At 41.5% G+C, this 21778-nt stretch overlaps 1 protein-coding gene across 10 annotated transcripts in view; it reads right to left on the bottom strand.

The window, feature by feature from the left end:
* Window positions 1-21778, bottom strand: part of PATJ (PATJ crumbs cell polarity complex component) — a 225361-nt gene that overhangs the window by 186840 nt on the left and 16743 nt on the right. For 9 of the 10 annotated variants that reach the window (XM_075936118.1, XM_075936115.1, XM_075936122.1 and 6 more), the window contains exons 7-12: window positions 21275-21403; window positions 18925-19137; window positions 11766-11868; window positions 10184-10275; window positions 8289-8430; window positions 7085-7210 (exon numbers count right to left, since the gene is read on the bottom strand). In XM_075936118.1, coding sequence (XP_075792233.1) covers window positions 7085-7210; window positions 8289-8430; window positions 10184-10275; window positions 11766-11868; window positions 18925-19137; window positions 21275-21403 — 805 coding nt within the window. The remainder of the gene's footprint in view (window positions 1-7084; window positions 7211-8288; window positions 8431-10183; window positions 10276-11765; window positions 11869-18924; window positions 19138-21274; window positions 21404-21778) is intronic. The other variant, XM_075936119.1, reaches the window with a different exon arrangement.

Genomic DNA, 21778 nt, shown 5'->3' with positions numbered 1-21778 from the left:
CTCCAGACCTGCTTTTTTGTGGTCAAGTGTGAGAGGACTTTTAAGGCTTAGACTTTGACTATGGAGATTAGACCGGACCTTTCTCCACAGGATATGCCAGGTAGGCGGTGTCATCCTTCTCATTTTATACTTTGCTGGGTTTGTGGTTAGACTGGCTTCCCACAAGGACTTCAGGACAGTCAACTGCACTGATGCAAGTAGGTCTGTCAGTCTCAGCCACAGATTATTACATCCTCTAAATAAGCTGCAGCATACGAACCAAGAGTTCAGAGCATTTGAATAACTGGAATGTCACTAGGACACCAGGGAGACCAAAGGGCATAGTTCTTCACTGATGTAAACCAGAGCTGCAAAGGCAGTCTTCTCACATGATTCTCGTATGAATCGGCTCTTCTAGAATCAGAGAGCTGGAAGAGACGTCAGGAGAGACCTCAGGAAGTCATCATGTCCAGCCCCCTACCCAAGGCAGGACCAATTCCATTGGTAGAATCCATTGGTAAAATTTAATGTTGCACTATATTGAGTCTCGCTCATCTGGATTAGTAGTTCATCCACTCAGGATGTATCAGGAGTTGAATTTGGAGATCACATTATCTTTTCTAAAAATGTATACAGTTTAGGGGCCAGCACCACTGTGTGTCACCAGTCACTGTGGAATTCTTTGGTGGCCTCTAGCTCCAACTTGGTGCAGAGTTCCTGTTTCACTGCATTCCACATTATTTTGGGAAGCAGAAAGGAATTCTCCTAGTTGCGCTGTCCCAGCTCTATCTGGACATGATGTGGAACAAAGTGAGTTTCACCTGGCTGGATGGAAACCCCGTCAGGAAGGCGTTGGTAAGGTTTCTCACTTGGACTCTTTGCTCCAAATAGGAGTTCTCTCCCATCTGTATTGAGTGAGGGTCCAGGAATGTGGCTGTTTGGGGTACCATGCTGGCTCAGATGGATAAGAAGCAATAAACAAGCCTTCCTAGTCCTTCCAGGGTTTCAGGAGGCTATCACAGTAGGTGTGCGTCGTCTTCCTCTTGTTAGGTTATCTAATATCATAATTAACGTGCTCCACTTGATGTATTACTCGGTATGGACCTTAATGTTGGACTTTGTACTAGGGAGCAGAGATACCTTATGCCTCCTTTTCCACTAGAGACCACATAGCTATGCTGGTCTAACCCCATAGCATAGATTTACAATAGCCTACAGCTATGGGTAGGGGTTTTTTCCATTGGTATAGGAACTCCACTTCCCTGAACAAAAGTTAGCTATGTCGACAGAAGCATTCTTCTGTCAATATTGCTGCTCCTACACTGGAAGTAGGTTGACATAGCTGTGTTCTCCTCAGATCTCTGACAAAGGTAACTATGCCAGCCTAACTTTTAAGTATATGCTAAGATCTGCATACCTGGAACTTTTAAACACTGACTTTTTTCTTTGTCTTGTAGATCACTCAACTCCTCTTCTCCCCTCAGGCTCACTACGTAGTTATGTGTTCTTTGCTGTGTAACTCCTGAATTAAGGATTTCTCACACAGAATAGCGTTTTTGTCAATGGCTTTTTGTTCCCTGATGTTACTCACTGTTTTCTACTCAGGTTTGAATCTGTAACTTTCTTTCATAGCTTCTCTGTTTAGTTTTTATATACTGCAGCAAGAAACAAGTAAGCACCAAATGCAATCTTCACTCTGACAGATGCAGCTGTAAGTTAACTTGCTTCCAATCTGCTGGCACAAAGTTTAATATCTAATGCACACTGTTTCCTGAACCCAAGCATTATGACAGAGTTGTTTAACCATGATTTAGTGGACAAGCATCACTGTTTAATACCGCTTCACGAAAATTTAATAAAAATTTCACGCAACTGGGCCTAAAGGGAAATATTTCATGTTTTTTAAAACCACACCTTTTACATTAATTTTTAAAAGGCATTTTCAGAGATTAAGCAGGGCTTTCAACTAGCAATGTTTACTTTAACACCTTTATAATTAAGAGCCTGTCAGCATTTCTAAAATAAGCACCCATTTTTTTAATTTAAAATGTGGCCATTAAATTCTATTCCAGGCTGAAATTTTATACACAGGCTACGTTTAGACTGCAATGCTTTTCTGGGATTCCAGAGGTATCCTGGAAAAGCAATGCTGCATCCAAAGAACGCTTCCACTTTTCCAAAAAACAGAAAACAAAAAAGCAGAAATGTTCTTTCGCCATCCATGTAAATCTCATTTTACGAGGAAGGAGGGATGGCTTGAAAGAGCAGGTTTTTCCGAAATTTGGCACTGTGTAGACACGCCACATTTTGGAAAAGCCTCTTCCAAAAGAAAAGCAGAACAAGATATGCAATTTGTAGTTCGCAATTTGCATATCTTTTTCTGACTTTTCTGTAAAGTGTAGACATAGCCACAGTGTTTCAGTCTGAACAAAGTTTCCAACAACATGGATGCTTTTCAATTTTACGCAAGCAAAACTAATGAGAAGTTATGAAAAAGCATGTTGTAGCTAATAAAGATGAGCATCTGAAGCCTTTTCTTCTTTTATAAGGAAATTGAGCCTTACCAAACAAGGACTCTTGATTAGGGCTGTAGGATATACCATAGATAGCTTTACCCAATTTTAAAACCAATTTCATTAGCCTGCAGAACTCCACAGAGGAATAGTATCATAAACCCAGCATCACCAGAAGTTGTCAACTGCATTATCCTCTCTCAAACAGCAATAATGCCTACACTACTTAACTTCCAGCACACTGAGAGACTACAGATGAGCCTCTGTACAGAATAGAAGGAACGTACTGAAAATAGATGTATAATGAGAGGCACTACCCCGTTCAATTTTCTATCTGCAACTCTCACTCTAGCTTCTCTCTCATAAAAGTCCTTCCACCACCTCAAGCTCACTATTGCAGAACCTGCACTCATCTTTCTTCAAACAAACAAACAAACTTCTTCCCTTCTGCATTAATTTTCAGCAAATCTATCACCCTCCCTACCCCTTGGCTCCCCTGCTTCTACATAATTAAGAATCGCTAAATGTTCCCGGTTTCGCTGCTAGCATATACAGGAGTGCATCTGTGCCTTTTCTTTCCCACTGCTAAACTTCATGGTTTACTACTTTACGTCTTAACTATTGCAACCTCCTCTTCTCCAATCCTCAAACCCATCCAAAATGCAACTGCAAAATATCACCCTACAATCACCTCTGTCCAGCTCCCCCTCCTGTCCTCTCTGCTCTGCCAGAATCAACCACTTCCTTTTGTTGCCTTCATCCTCACACTTTCTGCCTCTACATATGCTTAAGTCTTTGACTCAAGAATTTCTTCCATGATAAACATAAACCCTCACATTTCCCTACAGTAACAATATTTAGAAAGATGTACAAACCCCTTAAGACTTACATTACTAACCAAAAGGAAATCCATTTAACATTTGTTTTTAGACCTTCATTTCACATTGCATGCTACATGACCTCTTACTTTAGGCCCAAATCTTGCAATGAGCTGTTCACGGGCAAACTCTGTACCCACACAACACTCTACTGACTCAAGATGGAAGGGAAGTAGGGTTACCAGATGATTTCAAAAAAAAATACCAGACACATTTGATCTCAGATGGGGAGGGCGGCCAGGAGGAGGGAGCGGGGCTGGCTGAGGGAAATCAGGGGATGGAACCGGTCGGCGAGATGTAGGGCTGGCCGGGAGGGAATCGGGGGAGCGGGGATGACCAGGGGAGATCAGGGGAAGGAACCGGTCAGTGGGAAGCAGGAATGGCTGGGAGGGAGTCAGAGGGAGCGGGGCTGGCTGGTGGAGATTGGGGGAAGGAACCGGCCGGCAGGAAGCAGGACTGGCCGGGAGGGAGTTGGGAGGAGTGGGGGAGAGGAAACTGGCAGGCGGGGAGCAGGGCTGGCCCAGGCACATGCAGATCCCAGGGTGCTGCCCATCCTGCACACAGTCCCAGTGGGGCACACAGGTGAGTCCGGCCCCAGGGATTTCCCACCCACCCCCCTTGTGTAGTTGCGTACTGCCTGGCTGGTAGACACGCAAAACTTATTTAATTATAAAATACCGGATATTTATATGTCCAATATTTTCTCAATTTGTTTCCTGGACAGAAAGTTCAAATACCGGACTGTCTGGTTCAAAACCAGACACCTGGCAACTCTAAAGGGAAGGTAGGGGAGTAGAGGGGCTGAGAAAGTTAAAAAAGAACCAAGAATAATACTTAGTAACTGATCAGCAGAAAATGTTCAGCCATTACAGTCTCTGCTTGGTGTTTTGCATACTATTTTAGATTCAAAGACATTTAAAAAAAATTCTGAGCACCTGATCATTAACAGGTATTACTCAGAACCTCAGATGAAATCTACTGATTTTACCGTTTTTTTCCTGTGAATCCGAGCAGTGTTCCCTTTTAATTCACACTTTAATCATGCATGTAAACATCACTTGAACGCAAAAAAAAATTGTTTTTAAAAAATAGTTTCAAGTCAAACACTAATCAATGTATTGATTAATTTTGGACCTAAATAGCCACACCAGCATCATATGATTTGAGGATATTCAGTGTTGAATATCTGAATTGATAGTTTTCTTCTCTATTTCCAGGTTGTCTTTAAAATGGAATTACATTTACCACAAACACAGGGATTTTGAGGAAGAAGATCCTGTGATTTAAAAATCACGTAATGGATTTTAAGATGTTCTTATTTCACCCAGGAATTCCTGCATGGAGACTAATAGTTTCAGCGAAATAAGAACATCTCTTTCAAAAAGACAAGCCATTTTGATTTTAAAAGACTTCAACTAATACAGAATCCTGCCCATCCATTGGTAATTGTTCCAATTATCGATTATGCTTAGAGCCCTGCAAATCTGTAGCTCATTTTTGTGGATAAGGATGAGGATACAAATTTTGTATCTGTGCAGGGCTCTAATACTCCTGTTAACAAAACATCCCACAAATGCCTTATCTGTAGTTTAATAATTATCTAGCTTTACATTCCAACCACATGGTCACATTGTACCTTTGTCTGCTTGTTTAAAGATCCCTGTAGCAATCCATGTCCCTTGCCCAGAGAGTGATTTTTGTTCTTCAACTATCACTCTCTTTTTAACTAGACTGGAAATATCATTAAGCTCTTGGTCACCATTCGAATTTGGCCAAGGTTAACAATGACAAAAAACTAACTGCCACTGTACATCAGTGGCTGGTCAGAAATGAGATAGTGCAGTCTTCCAATTCAGAGTGGGCAGGAATCCACAAACCAAAAAAAACAAGTACAGCTGTTACCCTGATCTACTTGCTCAAGAACTAAATGCCTCTGGAGTCTAAACTCATCCCGAAAAACACATAATCCTAGACAGGGCAGAGACACATTGATATGATAAACATGGAAGCTTTCACATCCACAGATTGTACACTATTACATCTGCATCCGGAAAGATGCTCAACATATCTAAAGATCAGAAGCCCTATCACAGAGCTTTGGCTTTGTCGTCTACACTACAATGTTATCTGAAAATATCTTATTTCGAAATAGCGTTTTGCTATTTCGAATAGCGCGTCCACACTGAGTGGACTCTGAATCGCATTTAAGGTCAGGAGTTAGACTCAGGCAGCAGCCACACACGGTATCTGAGGTCTGTGCTTAAAGGGACCACCCTTCCCCCCCGGACAGCCAGTTCTCAGGTTTCCCTGCTTGCTTCCGTATCTCTATGAGGGACAGCAAAGCAGTTTTGTCTCTGCGTGCTCTGGTTGCCCTCACTCAGGACACCACAGCACTCTGCAACATGGAGCCAGAGGTGCCCCTGGGTACACTGGTGCTTCTCAAGGAGACGTTGCTGCAAGCCTGGCTGCACTTGCTGCAGGCTGCTATCTGGGAGGTCCATCAGTGGGCTGTCAGGATCCAGGAGGCCCTGAGGGAGAGCTTCCACCCCGAGGAGCACTAACAACCTCCCTGGTCTGCCTCACTGAGGGCTTGTGCTTCATTCCTCCCTCACGTCCTTCCACTTACCCCTCCCTAATCCCCATTACTGATGTCAAATAAAATACACGTATTTTCATAAACACAAACTCTCTTTATTTAACAAAACGAGGGGGGGGGGAGAGGAAATGAAACTCTGGTGAGACTGGGGAAAGAAGGCAGGAGAGACGGGAGAGGGAAAACTGGGAGGAGGGAGCTGGAAGGGGGAAGGAAGGGGAAAAAGCGGGAGGGGAAGCTCAGGGTCTCACCGGACCAACTTGATTTTCATGCAAACCCACTCTTGGGTTCACATGTGGCCTTTGGTGGCCAGGCTGGCAGTCATCCTGCCATAGACGGCTGCGTTCCTCTGTCTAGAGCGGAGATCATGGATACTGGGGGCATCTCCCCCAAACCTGAATAAGGTCCATGATCTCTGCCCTGGACCAGGAAGGCGCCTGCCTTCTCCGGGCCCTGGCAGGCTCCTGGGAGCTGACAGACTGCTCCTGAGGAGCGGTGGAGGGCTGGCTGCCAGTGGCTTGCTGTATCATGTTTTGGGGCCACTGAGTCAGGACAGTGACTGCTGGCTCTGGGCTGGCAGGCTTGGAGCTGGCAGAGGCGCTGTGGCCAGAGTCTACCCCTTTAAGGGCTCCAGAAGGGTGGGGGAGAGGGAGAGAGAGTGGCCACCAGGGCACCTGAGAAGGCTGGAGGTCCCCTATTTTGAAATAAGTGTCTACACAGCACTTATTTCAAATTAGCTACTTCAAATTTGGCGTTATTCCTCATAGAATGAGGTATACCAAATTAGAAAAAAGTACTCTGCTATTTTGATTTAATTTCGAAATAGCAGTTTGGCTGCGTAAACACTAGTAAAGTTACTTTGAAATAACACCTGTTATTTCGAAATTTCTTTGCTGTGTAGACATACCCTTCCAGATCAGTGAGAACACAAACTATATGCATTTTTTAGAATTTGGTTTCAGTTAAATAAAAAAAGCAATGAAAAAAATCAGAAAATTAAAACTGTGCAAGGTAAAGAAAGCCAACAACCGTCCATCATTATGAAAATTAGGTTAAAGAAATAAATTTCAAGAAGTCAGTAGATATGTAGGAGACAACACACTGAAAGTTGTTTTACTTACCTATTTGATGTAGATTAGGCTTCTTTTCATTTTCAAAATTATCTTTATCTTCTTCATTCTCACTATCCAAATTAGTTTCTGTCTCTCCATCTCCAGACAGGATTAAAGCTGGCATATTTGGTTGCACTGTAAAGATCCAAGTCTTTCAAGTTAGCCAGGTAGTACAGAGGACATATGATATGTTAATCAATATCCAGTAGCAGTTTCCTTGCTCAGTTTAGAGGAACTTTGCTTTCACTCCCCATACACCCTTCCACTCTACATCATAGAATCTGATTCTGTGCAGAGGACCTTTAAATCCAATATTTATGATTCCTCAGCATCTTGCAGAAACAGGCCCTAAATGTTTATTTCAGTCATTATACAGTAAAACTCCGATGGTCCGGCATCTGATGGTCTGGCACTCCTGATGGTCCGGCACCATCAGGAACCCGGAAGTGCTCCGGGCATCCGGACCATTGGAGCTTCTCCGATTCAGCTGCTGCTAAAACTGACCAGCGGCTGAATCGGGGACACCTAGGGAAGAGCAGCTGGAGTGCTGCCGGGTTGGTCCCGTAGCGCTGCTCCTTGGGGCTGCGGGACCCAACCCGGCAGCAGCTCAGCTGTCCCCGATTCAGCCGCTGCTGAAACTGACCAGCGGCTGACTCGAGGAAGCCCGGGGCAGAGCAGCTCTGCCTTGGGCTTCTTGGAGTCAGCCGCTGATCAGTATCAGCAGCGGCTGACTTGGGGACACCTGGGGCAGAGCAGCTGGGGTGCTTTCGAGTTGGTCCAGTAGTGCCGAGGAGCAGCGCTGCGGGACCAACTGGCAGCACCCCAGCTGCTCTGCCCCAGGTGACCTCAAGAGTAGCTGGGGTGCTGCCGGGTTGGTCTCGCAACGCCAAGGGTCGGCGCTACCGGACCAACCAGGCAGCCCTCCAGCTGCTCTGCTGCAGGAGTCCCCGATTCAGCTGCTGCTGAAACTGACCAGCAGCGGCTGAATCAGGGACGCTTGGGACAGAACCGGACTATCGGAAGGGGGGGCTATGAGGGATCTGGGGTGGTATCCCCCCAACGCCACCCCATCCCAAACCCCTCATAGCCCTCCTTCCGATAGTCCGGCAAATCTGATAACTGGTCCTAAGGTTTCCAGATTATCGGAAGTTTACTGTACAAATCGGAGGAAAAAATTTAAATTACCCATTTGCAAATGGAGGAAAATAACTACCTCTTTCTAATGGTCTTCTTGAAGACAAAGAAGCAGGAGAAGGTTTCTGTCGAAGTAAGGTAAGGTGCACCACATGGCCAGTGCGACGCAACGCTTCCACCACTTCTTGGTTGGAGCAATCCTGAACATTAACCCCATCAACCTAGTACCAAAATACAATTGAATTATAGACATCAGATTATGGTTGAGTTCTAGCATTCACAGAGAGATGAAAACCAGCAGGGCAACATCTCTCAGAATTATACTAATGTCCATCAGACTGCAATATTTGCAAAGGAAGAACTGCATTAATTCAGCACCTTCAAATAATCTGACAAATCCCATCTTTAAAGATTATTTTAAAAAGGAAAAACAAAATAAAAACTTCTCTTTGATAGTTGGAGTGGGCAAATTCAAAATGGCAATTTACTAGATTTACAGAAATGTAAAATTAACTCTACTGAAAAGCAAACTTACTGTGTGCAGGCAGCAAATTGCAGAGTACTGTGCATGGGACTTCCTGGATGAGTTTGAGAGACTAGCAGCCTGTTCAGATCATAGCATAAGTTTTCTGCCAACCTCTACCAACCCACCACACATAAATATGCAAACAACTGCATATGCAATCAGTGTAGAGTGGGTTTAAAGAGAGAGAGAGATGGATAAACTAATCTAACCTGGACTCTATAGTCCCCAAAAGAAGTGAGAGTAAATTCTGTTGACCCTGGACTAAACTACGTACATGCAAAAGCCTGGTTGCACTTGCTGCAGGCTGCCATCTGGGGGGTCCATCGGGGGGCTGTCAGGATCCAGGAGGCCCTGCGGGAGAGCTTCCACCCCGAGGAGCACTAACAGCCTCCCTGGTCTGCCTCACTGACGGCTTGTGTTTCATTCCTCCTTCATGTCCTTCCACTTACCCCTCCCTAACCCCCCTTCCTGATGTCAAATAAAATACACGTATTTTCATAAACACAAACTCTTTTTATTTAACAAAACGGGGGGTGGGTGGAGGGGAAATGAAACTCTGGTGAGACTGGGGAAAGGAGGCAGGAGAGAGGGGAGGGAGAAAACTGGGAGGAGGGAGCTGGAAGGGGGAAGGAAGGGGAAAAAGCGGGAGGGGAAGCTCAGGGTTGGGGGTCTCGCCAGACCAACTTGATTTTCATGTAAACCTGCTCCTGTTAGTACAACCCGCAGTTGTTAGTACAAGTGATCACCAAATGAGGGATGCACAAGGCTTTGAAAGTTTAGACATGGTTTCCGCAGAACATTCGCTCTCCAGTATTTTATACACGCTTTATAAAAAGACAGATCTCTTTTTCTGTTAGAAATCTTTACAGAGTTTGCACAATTTACTTCTACTTGTATTAGGAAGGTAAAGTTAGACATTACATGTTAATGTGTCCCTGACATTTATCCAGCAGGTTTTAATTTTTTTCACCTATAAAGAAAAGGACTTCTTTTTTAAAGTCTGCATTACTAATATTTTGATAATGTCAACACAATGTTATATGCTTGTAGATGGGCAGAAAGAACATAATTCTCCAAGATGTCAAGCACTTTCAATTCCCATTAACTGCAATAGGAATTGAAAATGCTCAGTACTTTAATCAGGCCCTACGGCAATTTCCATACCATAAGATGCTTCCATCCAACTGTGTCCTGGCTTATTGTTTATGATTCTCTCTCATTTTTGGCAATACACTTATAATCTAACCAATCCAAGCCAGAGCTATGTACTCAAGTACTAATTCTTGTTGGCATAGCCATTAATTTGCCAACATTGTAAAAGTAAGGAAACTAGATAGGCTTTACAGTGTATTAAGAACGAGCTTTAGTGGAATGCGTTTTAAAAATCCAAATATACATTAAACAACTGCTAGTCCCAAAATAGTATCCAAATGAAATATTTTACTTACAGCAACAATTTTGTCCTGGACTTGTATAAGTCCACTGTGATCTGCAGCACTGCCGGATATTATATTTTTCACATAAATCCCTGAAGAATCTGCTTTAACAAATAAAATAAAACAAAACAAAACAAAAAGAATAAATAAATTAAAGCACTAATTCGGGCATTTTGTCAAGTATAAATTTATTTACAGTTCAAGAACCATGCACTTCTTGAGGCACGGATCCGCAAGCGGAATGAGGTTGTATCTCATCACGATCATAAATGAACACTGAAATCACAAGACTCAATCATTTAGTAATTATGCATGATTCAAAAATCTGTACTCAAAAGAAGAGCAATGCAAGCACTCTGGCACTACCCTACTTCATTCATCCTGCTCAGAAAGGCCCTCTCTTTGGTAGGTGAGTTTCCATGCCTATACTGGCTTTGCTCCACCAAGTCACTTAGGGTACGTCTACATTGCAACGCTATTTCAGGATACTTCCAGTATCCCGAAATAACTATTTTGTTTTTATATTTTGAAATAATGGGCTTGTTTCATAATGGGCATGCTTCATAATCGGCTCGCTATTCCAAGGTCTCTGTAAATCTTGTTCCATGAGGATTCAGAGATGTTTCAGATTAGCTCTTTATTTTGAAATGTGGCACTATGTAGACTTAGCTTATTTTGTAGTTTAGCAATTTTGAAATTAACTCAAAATAAGCTACGCAAACTGTGTAGCTTATTTCGAGCTAAGAATGCAGTGTAGATGCACCCTTACATATGATGAATTTTACTTCAGGGGAAGTATTTAAGCACATCCTTCATGTCTAAACATAAGTGCTTTGCTGGATCAAGGCTTTACTTATCCTTTTACATTTAGTTTTAACAATTCCATAATTTACCTCAGACAAGTCCCTTGTGAAATCTCTCACAAACATGTTTTTCTATTGTATAGATATAAGAGTTATTGACTCGAGTTCCACGACTTGAACTCGAGTCTGACTTAAGTCGCCTAGGTTACTCAACTTGAGACTCGACTCGGGTTCATTGTTTGTGACTTGAGACTCAACTTGAGACTTGCTAATTTTGTTAAATCGACTTGGTGAAAAAATTGTCCAAAAATGCCGATATTTATGGCTTGTACAAAAGTGACTTGACATTTTTTAAATTAAGACTTGAGACTCGACTTGGGACTTGACCTGTAGTGACTTGACACTCGACAATGACGACTCAAAGATAACACTGATAGATAGCTGGACAAAAGAACTCTATGCGTCCATAATAACATACAGATATTTTGGTGTGCTCCCAAAGCTCAGACACTAGGGCAAAATATGAAATAGCTGGCTGCTGAAAAAGAATCACGTTGTGAAAATGGCACACATATTAAACACTGTTGAAATGCTTGCAGTCCTGCACTGGCAGAGAGATGGACTGAATAATCTAGTAGGTCTTTAAATCTCAGACACTGAACTCATTAAAGAAATGAAATGAAAGTGCACACTGAGCTATGCCGCAAGTATCAAAGACTTCAGCAAAAACAGAAGGCCAGTCTGGTCATTAGATAAACCCCTGCTTTGGGCCTTCCTAATTTACAACTTACCTACATCCGATGTTCCAGCATATCCAACAATGGTTATACCAAGACTCTGTCCATCTTTTTTTGTAAGCTCCACATCATAGGTATCAAAAAGAGTGGTGTTAGCCTAGAAATATTATATCATTTATAAAACTGAATAGTCACATGACAGTTTAAAAAAAGAGAGAGAGAGAGAGAGAGAGAGAGTGTTCTATCACTAACATTTTAAATTATGGACTACTATTTGAAGAAGTGATCAGTGCTTTTGTTAGACTAACTTCAGACACCTCAAAAAGGGGTCTTACTTCCAGAAGATGGAAAATAAATTGTCAATTTGGGCACTCAAAATCATTAGTCACTTTTTGAAATTCCTAGCTATATATCAGAAAAAAAAAGTATCTGAAAAACAAATAATATTCATGCACAGTCCAGGGGCCACATTTATCTCAGCACTCAATGCCAGACAGGCATTTATTAGGTAACTTCCCCCAGCAAACATGATCATGATCGAAATCATGTACATATTGAAGATTTCCTGTCTGCCTGACACACAAGGTCATTACGCTGCAAGTTTTGGAAAGCCTCTCTTGCAGAGATGGGCAATAAGCTAGATGCGGCTCACCAGGATTAGACCCTGGTGGGCCACCGGTGCTTTATTTACCTATGCCTTTGCAGGAACAGCTGCTTGAAGCTCCCATTGGCCATAGTTCACTGTTCCCGGCCAATGGGAGCTATAGAAAGTGGGGTTCTTAGATATTGCTCACTCCTGCTTTATTGGTTAATCAAAGGTCGAGAATTGTTTCAGGTACATGACATCATGACACCATGCCAGTGGCAGAGAGAAAATACTTGGCTTTAATCAAAAATTATATTTTTCTTATACCCTATTAATGAAAAGTATTTTTATTTCTTAAAGTCATTAAAGAAACCACATGCTTGTTCTGTTTAGTGTAAAATGTGCTTATGAGCACATTTGGACAGAGACCATTACTCCTATGTCTGAAAAGCACGCAACATATTCTGGATACTATAGAAAAAACAACAACCATATGCACTTTTGGTTAGCTCCTCTCATTGTAAATTATATCCAACAAGTGCAATAAGGCATATTTCAGAATACAGTGCCCAAGATGAAGGAAGGTGCACAAGAAGCCATTTTATATCAACTATATACATATCTACTAAATTACTTTTAAGGGCAAATTTGAAATCATTGCTATCCTTATTTGAAATTAACTGGACTTCACAGAAAAGTGGACGCTCCAAAGGACTTCTCCAGACTACAAAGTGACAACAGGAAGTTAAAGCCACATTAAAAAAAATCACTTCCACTGAACACAAGTTAACACATGGTAGTGGGGAGAAAATTAGAATAAAAAAAATACTGCTTAAAAAGAGATGAGAAGATTTATCACAACACAGAATCATAGACTACTAGGACTGGAAGAGACCTCAAGAGGTCATTGAGTCCACTCCCCTACCCTCATGGCAGGACTCAGTCCTGTCTATACCATCCCTGACAGACATTTATCTAACCTACTCTTGAGTATCTCCAGAGATGGAGATTCCACAACCTCCCCAGGTAATTTATTCTAATGTTTAACCACCCTGACAGTTAAGAACTTCTTTCTAATGTCCAACCTAAAACTTCCCTTGCAGCAGTTTAAGCCCATTGCTTCTTGTTCTATCCTCAGAGGCCAGGAAGAACAATTTTTCCTCCCTCCTCCTTGTAACACCCTTTTAGATATCTGAAAACTGCTATCATGTCCCCTCTCAATCTTCTCTTTTCCAAACTAAACAAGCCCAATTCTTTCAGTCTTCCTTCATAGGTCAAGTTCTCTAGACCTTTAATCATTCTTGTTGTTCTTCTCTGGACCGTCCCCAATTTCTCCACAACTTTCTTGAAATGTGATGCCCAGAACTGGACACAATACTCCAATTGAGGCCTAATCAGTTCAGAGTAGAGCGGAAGAATTACTTCTCGTGTCTTGCTCACAACACTCCTGTTAATGCATCCCAGAATCATGTTTGCTTTTTTTGCAATAGAGTCACTGTTGCCTCATATTTAGCTTGTGGTCCACTATAACCCCTAGTTCTCTTTCTGCCATACTCCTTCCTAGACAGTCGCTTCCCATTCTGCATGTGTGAAACTGATTATTCCTTCCTAAGTGGAGCACTTTGCATTTGTCCTTATTAAACTTCATCCTGTTTACCTCAGACCATTTCTCCACTTTGTCCAGATCATTTTTAGTTATGACCGTAGCCTCAAGAGCAGTCGCAACCCCTCCCAGCGTGGTATCAACTGCAAACTTAATAAGCATACGCTCTATGCTGATATCTAAACCATTGATGAAGATATTGAACAGAACCGGTCCCAAAACAGATCTCTGTGGAACCCCACTTGTTATACCTTTTCAGTAGGATTGTGAACTGTAATAACTACTCTCAGAGAATGGTTATTCAGCCAGTTATGGACCTAACTTATAGTAGCCCCATCTAAGTTGTATTTGCCTAGTTTATTGATAAGAATATCACGGGAGACCGTATCAAATGCCTTACTAAAGTCTAGGTATACCACGTCCATCGCTGCTCCCTTATCCACGAGACTCGTTATCCTATCAAAGAAAGCTATCAGATTGGTTTGATATGATTTGTTCTTTACAAAACCATGCTGGCTGTTCCCTTATTAATCACCTTATTATCTTCCAAGTGTTTGAAGATGATTTCCTTAATTACTTGCTCCATTATCTTTACTGGCACTGAAGTTAAACTGACTGCTCTGTAATTTCCTCGGTTGTTCTTATTTCCCTTTGTATAGATGGGGACTATATTTGCCCCTTTTCCAGTCTTCTGGAATCTCTCCAGAATATCTTTCATGATTTTCCAAAGATGATAGCTAAAGGCTCAGATACCTCCTCTATCAGCTCCGTGAGTATTCTAGGATGCATTTAATCAGGCCCTGGTGACATGCAGGCATCTAACTTTAAGTGATTTTTAACTTGTTCTTTTTTTATTTTATCTTCTAAACCTACCTCCTTCCCACTAGCATTCACTATGTTAGGTATTCCTTCATCAGACTTCTCGGTGAAGACCGAAACAAAGAAGGCATTAAGCATCTCTGCCATTTCCAAGTTTCCTGTTACTGTTTCTCCCTCCTCTCCCTCCCTACCCTGTCCTTGGTCTTCCTATTGCTTCTAATATATTTATAGAATGTCTTCTTGTTTCTCTTTATGCCTGTAGCTATTTTGAGCTTGTTTTGTACCTTTGCCTTTCTAATCTTGCCCCTGCATTGTTTGTCTATATTCATCCTTTGTAATGTGTCCTAGTTTCCATTTTTATCTGACTCCTTTTTTATTTTTAGATCATGCAAGATCTCCTGGTTAAGCCAAGGTGGTCTTTTGCCTTAGTTTCTATCTTTCCTACGCAGCGGAATAGCTTGCTTTTGGGCCCTTAATAATGTCCCTTTGAAAAACTGCCAACTCTCTTCAGTTGTTTTTCCCCTCAGTCTTGCTTCCCATGGGACCTTACCTACCATCTCTCCGAGCTTGCCAAAATCTTCCTTCATGAAATCCATTGTCTCTAATTTGCTGTTCTCCCTTCTACCATACCTTAGAATCATGAAATCTATGATTTCATGATCACTTTCACCCAAGCTGCCTTCCACTTTCAAATTCTCCACCAGTTCCTCCCTATTTGTTAAAATCAAATCTAGAACAGCTTTCCCCCCAGTAGCTTTTTCAACCTTCTGAAATAAAAAAGTTGTTTTCAATGCAGTCCAAGAACTTATTGGATAGTCTGTGTACCGCTATCATGGGAAATTAACAGAGAAGATTTGAATAGTACATCATTTGCCCCATTTTTTTGGCTTTCAAATTATCTGATCAATGTTTTCCTAGGTGAGTGGTTACAATCAAATAAGATATTTGGACATAGTCCAATCCCAGGAGAAGTTTACCAATTGGTCCCATGAAGCTGGCCCTCGCCATCCCCCATTATGCAATTGCTCACTTAATCTTTGGTTGTGTTTCTCCCTGCAGAGCAATTTTGATCTTTTCTTCAAAGGTAATGCCAGAATCCTTAGCACGAGAGGGACTAGACAGACTATTTCCTAGTTCTGCAAAAAATATTCATCTATGGCGTGTTATTGGAAGTAGATTAGTGAAGTTAACAGATAAAGTCTAGGAAATAGACACACACAATCCCAAACATAAACAGACAGACTTGCCGGGCCCCAGGGCAAGGTGAGGGGGGTGGCTCCACACTTCCAGATGGGGCAGGGCTAGGGGTAGCCAGCTCTAAGCTCCACCCAGACCACACTGCGCCAACTTCGCCCCAACCCCTCCCCCAGCCCTCAGAGCCACCTGGAGTGTGCAACGTAGGACTCCAGCAGCAATTTAAATGGCCTGTGGCTCTCTACTGTCATGGTAGCGGTGGTGACCAGCAGCTTCAGGCTCTTTTAAATTGCTGGGCCCCAGAGCAGTTACCCCTTTGCCTCCCTCCCTCTGTTGGCAGACCAGTAAACAGCCCATTCCTGAATTGTGGCTAAACTGGTGAGTTGTAGGTATGTGCCTTGCGCGTGATTAACTGTATTAGATTTTCTGTTTCCTTATATGTGTACGCACAGAGGAGTGTAGATTTAGAAACAATGATAGAGAACTGAGGCAGCTTAAAGCAAGACTAGTAGTTTAATATACAACAAACAAATTGGCAATTCAGAACATTTTGACTGATTTAAATGGTAATCATAAAGCTAAAAAAAACAACCCTTTGCCTTTGTAAAATTTCAGCTAGTAAAAACCTTTTCAAAAGTCAGAGAGAACAATATTATGATAGTAAAAATTCTTTCTTGTGCAGTAGATTCCTTGGTGCAAAGTGATTTTCATGACCTGCCTTTAACAAGTACAATAAATGAAGCATAACTCCCCTCCCCCCCACATTCAGGTTAACCACTGCTGTCAATTTCTGCAGAGACTAATCTATCAGCAAATTGAGCAGATACTTATTCAATCTAAATGCTTGGGCTCTGCCGGCAAACAATGCAATAGATGTCATGACTAGCAACAACTGAGTTTATTCTAGATGTCACAGAAACAAAGGATTCCGGAAAGAGGTGGGAAAAACAGTACGAATCTAACACCACAAAGGAGGACATTTTAGAAGGTCTGCAGCAGCTAGAGCATTCAGGGTTGTTGCAGCTTGATCTATGGCACATGCATACTGCTGAACAAGTCAATCTGAAGGTCAGTCTCTAGCGCAAAAGTGAGAAAATAGTACAATGCTAGGAACAGAAAGTTATGGCTACAGAGTATTAGAAAATGTGACAGAGCCAGCAAGTGGTTCTATATGGCAATGGAGAATCTTTAGGCAATACCTGTTTTCAGGGCACTACACAAATCCCCCTTTCAAGACATCAAACTTAAAAAATTCAGGATAACAATTTACTTAAACCAATGTCTCTTTGGCCACAACAGTAACTCCTAAAGTGGTGAAAAATTTGAGAGGGCAAGTGAGAAGACAGGAGGAAGTAGAAAAACTTTCACTGTCATCCATTTGAACTGTAGGATCTTTCCTCTGCTGTTACCACAACCTCACTTCAGAGACACACTGAACAGGTTCCCTACATCACCTGTCCTCTACTACAGAATCCATCACTCTCTGGGTCCAGCAACATCCGTGGTCTGGCATGATTTTAGTTAGCCAGTTGTCCATTTACGAGTGTGGCCAAGTTTCCAGTATTTCTATAAAGTTTGTTTAAAACCACCAGTCCTGGCTTTCAGTCTTCTGTGTTATTTAGCTAATTTACCCCTAAATGTCTTCTAAAAGCCCAGTGAGCAGAAGTGTTGGTAATGCTGCTAGACAATATTGAACTCCCATGGTTTGGCAAATTCTCTGGTTCAGTACCAGTCAGGTCCCAAGAGTGCTGCACTAGAGAAATTAAACCTGTAGCTTCTTCCAAAGGAGTCTCACCAAAGAAACATGAAATACTCCATCGCACCAGAAACTAAGAGCGGTCTTTGGAGCAAGCTGGTCTAGTGCGAAAAGAGCACAATCATAAATTGTGTTTTAAAGAACAGCCCCTGTCCAATTCCAAGTCATAGTCAAGAAAGAAAAGACTACTCTAAGGGCATGTCTAGACTACATGGCTCTGTCAACGGAGCCATGTAGATTAGGGTTGTAGGCAAAGGTAAATGAAGCGGCGATTTAAATAATTGCCACTTCATTTAAATTAAAATGGCTGCCACGCTGTGCCGATCAGCTATTTGGCGGCACTGCGCTGTCGTCTGGACGCTCCGCGGTCGACATCAAAGGCATTTGTCGATCTCCCCTTTATGCCTCGTGGGATGAGGTTTACCGGGGAGGTCGACAAATGCCTTTAATGTCAACCACGGGGCGGCACAGCGCTGTAGTCTGGACGCTAAACAGCTGATCGGCACAGCGCGGCAGCCATTTTAATTTAAATGAAGTGGCAATTATTTAAATCGCCACTTCATTTACCTTTGCCGAGTAAACAAATCTACATGGCTCCATTAATGGAGCCATGTAGTCTAGACGTGCCCTAAGATATGACACCTAAATCTAACTAGAACATTAGTAGCAGATGGTGTACAAACACAGCTTTGTTGATGTTTCCAGACCTACTGTACACTTAGTGTAGCATTTATTGATTTTAATTATTCAAAACAGAAGAGGATAACTTAAGAAAAAACAAGCAACGTTGATATGACCGGGAAGACATTTGCTAAAACAAGATTCAAATGTTTAAAATACATTTTCCATCAAAGACAGTTGCATAGAATAGGAAGATGTTACGCTTATGTGTCATAAAGAGAAACAGATCACTCTTTTGAATAACTCTGTTCTGGTCATAGTTCATGTTATATTTTGGGAACAAAAAAAAGTCAACACCACTTTTTAAATCCACTCAGGTGAGCAAAAAAGTGTGATGAGCTAGGAAGGGATCTGAAAGTTCCATTTACGGGAAATGTTTTTATGATCCCATTAACAGGTATTTATAGTTGACTACAGAACGCTGACCTGATGATACTATGATATATTTGGAAATAGAATATGTTGCAATCTGTCTGAAGCTCTTTAGCACTTGTAAATGCTGTGCCCTCTCTTCCTGGCTGCAAGTCATAACAGAACTTATTTGAAGAATTGTGAGGAAATGTCAGATACTTACACCCTTGTTTGGAGAAAAAGGCGATGCACCAACAGGCAAGCTGACAGGAGTTGGCGGAGTCACTGTAATCTCACACATTGGATCTCTTGCAACCACCATCCTAACAGAATTCCCACAGTTTCTCAGCACTTGGGCTACTTGTTCACTGACCATTCCTTGTACATTGGTTCCTCCAATCTGTAATATGTAATCTCCTGTTCTAAGTCTCCCATCCTTCACATATAGCATATTTAAAAAAAAAAAAAAAAAAAAAAGAGAGTCAACAATTGGACCAAAATTTTACATTGCAGACTGAAATTGAATACTATATTTTCACAGAGCACTTAGTTCATAAAAATCATAAAATTAATTCTGCAAAATAAATATAAAAAAATGCTAACACATTTAATCATTGTTTTTTCCCATAGCTGTTAGCAGTATTTCAGCTCATTGTTTAAAACAAAATGAGTAAAACCATATAAGCCATTAATATTAAAAATTAATAAGAAAAAGGTTAAATTTCATATTTACAGGGAAACAAATGCTGAGCCTGGTTTCTAATCCTGTATAGTCTGAGATTTTCTATGCTATCAAATAGCAAAAAGAGGCCTTCAGGGATACAAAGCACAGCCTGTTGATTTAGGGCTATCAGAAGAACCTGAAAGGTCAAATATTAAAAACTCAACCCTGCAGGTCTTATTCACATGATCAGCCTTTCCCCAAGTGAGTAACTCTGCTGAATATAATGGGACTACATTTATGACTAGGATTACTTATGTTAAAAAAATTGCAACTTAGGGCTTGATTCAGCTATTTTTACTTTAAGAAAGAACTATATGACACATCCATGGGGCTATAGCCTCGGCTGTTGTAAATCTTCATAGTTCTGTTGACTTACAAACACTGATTTACACCAGCTGAGGACTTCACCCAGCTCATCAAACATACACATTAATACTGGTTTTACTTCCAGGTGTTACTTCATCGAGCTTGATCACATACAAGCTCATTATTTAACATTTTTAACTGAATCTCACCTCATCTTTAATTGAATCCTATCTTAATGTACAGCGGTCATTGGAAACCAAAATATTTTGTTCTTCTCAGCAGAAGAGGTGTTCCACAGTGAGTGAAAAAGCATTCATCACTGCAAACAGTTTTGAGGAGAAGATTCTCAAGCAGCAGCTGACTTTTTCCATTCCAGCTCTACAAATAATCAGTTTGTTTTTCTGTTCTAAATTAGAACAAGTTCTATAATCTGCCTCTTACCTTACATTAACATTTTAAAAAGCAAGATGAGGTTTTTTGCACCTGTAAGGCAGCAATTAGTAAAACTAGTCATTGAGGAGCTCTCACTGAAATCCCAAACTTGTTAATGCTGCCATTGAGAGTAGTCAGTACTGGTTATGGTTGAGTCTTTAAAGACTAAGACCCCAAGGCTGCAATCTGATCCAGGCAGGTGAATCCATGCACCTATCACAGCTATCACTGACTTCAGTGGAGCTTTGCTCAGGCACAGTCCTCTTCATATTTATAAAGATAATTTACTTTTATAACCTACATATGAACACACAATCATGCAACTGTGCCAGCCTTCAGGAAATGGTGCCCTGGGTGAGCTTGTATTTTGGCACCCTGACTTCAGCTGGCTCCCCAAGTTCCCCATCATCCCAGCCTCCGCTAACCTCTCCTAACCCTCCAACATCCCCTCTGGACCTACTGCCTCCCCAGACTCCCCCCTTACTGCACATCAAGTCTAGGCCCCACTGCCAGCCCCCCTCCCACTCTCCAAGCTCCATTCCATAGCCTTGTACCCCAAGTCCATCCCCCTCTTTGCCTCAACCACGGAATCCTGGGCAGGCATCCAGACACATTCTTTCATAAGGCCAGCCCAGCATGCAAGTAAATACTAACAACTTTAGTGGACTAGCCTGCTTGATTAAGGATTATGCACATGAGAATGTGAAATGACAGAGCTGGTCCCCAGAACTGTAACCAAATATATACATTCTCTACAGAGTCTGCATGTCTCTTAAGAGTAGCTGTCCCAACACTGATGACTCATAGTTGAAATGTTATTGAATGCTAATTATAAGGCTGGGCCAGCAAGTAAAGTTTCTGGAATGCAGTAAACCCCATGCCATGCCTGAGAAGTAACAATTCAGTTCCAGTGATGACTTTTTGTCAATTATCATAGCTTTAACATGTTTTTATTTCTACATACTATGTTATATTTTATTCATATATAGGCATTCAGTCATTAATGCTATCAGACTCCTTTTGTTTACATATATTGGTTTTTTTTAGGAGTGCTAAAATAAGTTGTTATACTAGTAAACTAAAGAAGAAGAAACATAAAATAACAAGTTACCCGATCTGCTAATCCACCTGGAACAATAGTCCTTACAACAACACCGTTGGATTTTCCTCCTACAATTCCAAAACCTAATCCCGAGCCGTCGTTAATCAGTTCAACTTCTTCAGTATGGCCCCACTGAATCTACAATTAATAGAAGGGGGAGATTTTAATTTCAGTACATTATCAATATTTCCAGCTTTCATATCTACCAGGATTTAGTAATAATCTAATTCAGAGTAATTTCCCCACATATAACTGGAGCCATATTGAGTCTTGATTACTCAGTCAATGGGTTTTTTCATGTTCATAAGATACCATTCTGGACTACATAATGGCAATTTTAAGATTTCTTTTAATTTCTGGTAAATCAAGTTTACTGCAACCCACAGGGAGAGAAATAGTGAGCAGTCTGCATTATCCTAGTTGTTTTTTTTAAAATATATGATCAGTCTCCTACTTCTGTTATTTCACTTACATGCTGTACAGTTCCTCTCCACTCTGTATGAATAGCACAAT

Source organism: Pelodiscus sinensis, chromosome 9 (genome assembly GCF_049634645.1).
Source record: "Pelodiscus sinensis isolate JC-2024 chromosome 9, ASM4963464v1, whole genome shotgun sequence".
In the NCBI taxonomy this organism is placed as follows: domain Eukaryota; kingdom Metazoa; phylum Chordata; order Testudines; family Trionychidae; genus Pelodiscus; species Pelodiscus sinensis.
The sequence above is the reverse complement of the archived record's forward strand: the minus strand, read 5'-3'. Positions and strand labels throughout refer to the sequence as shown.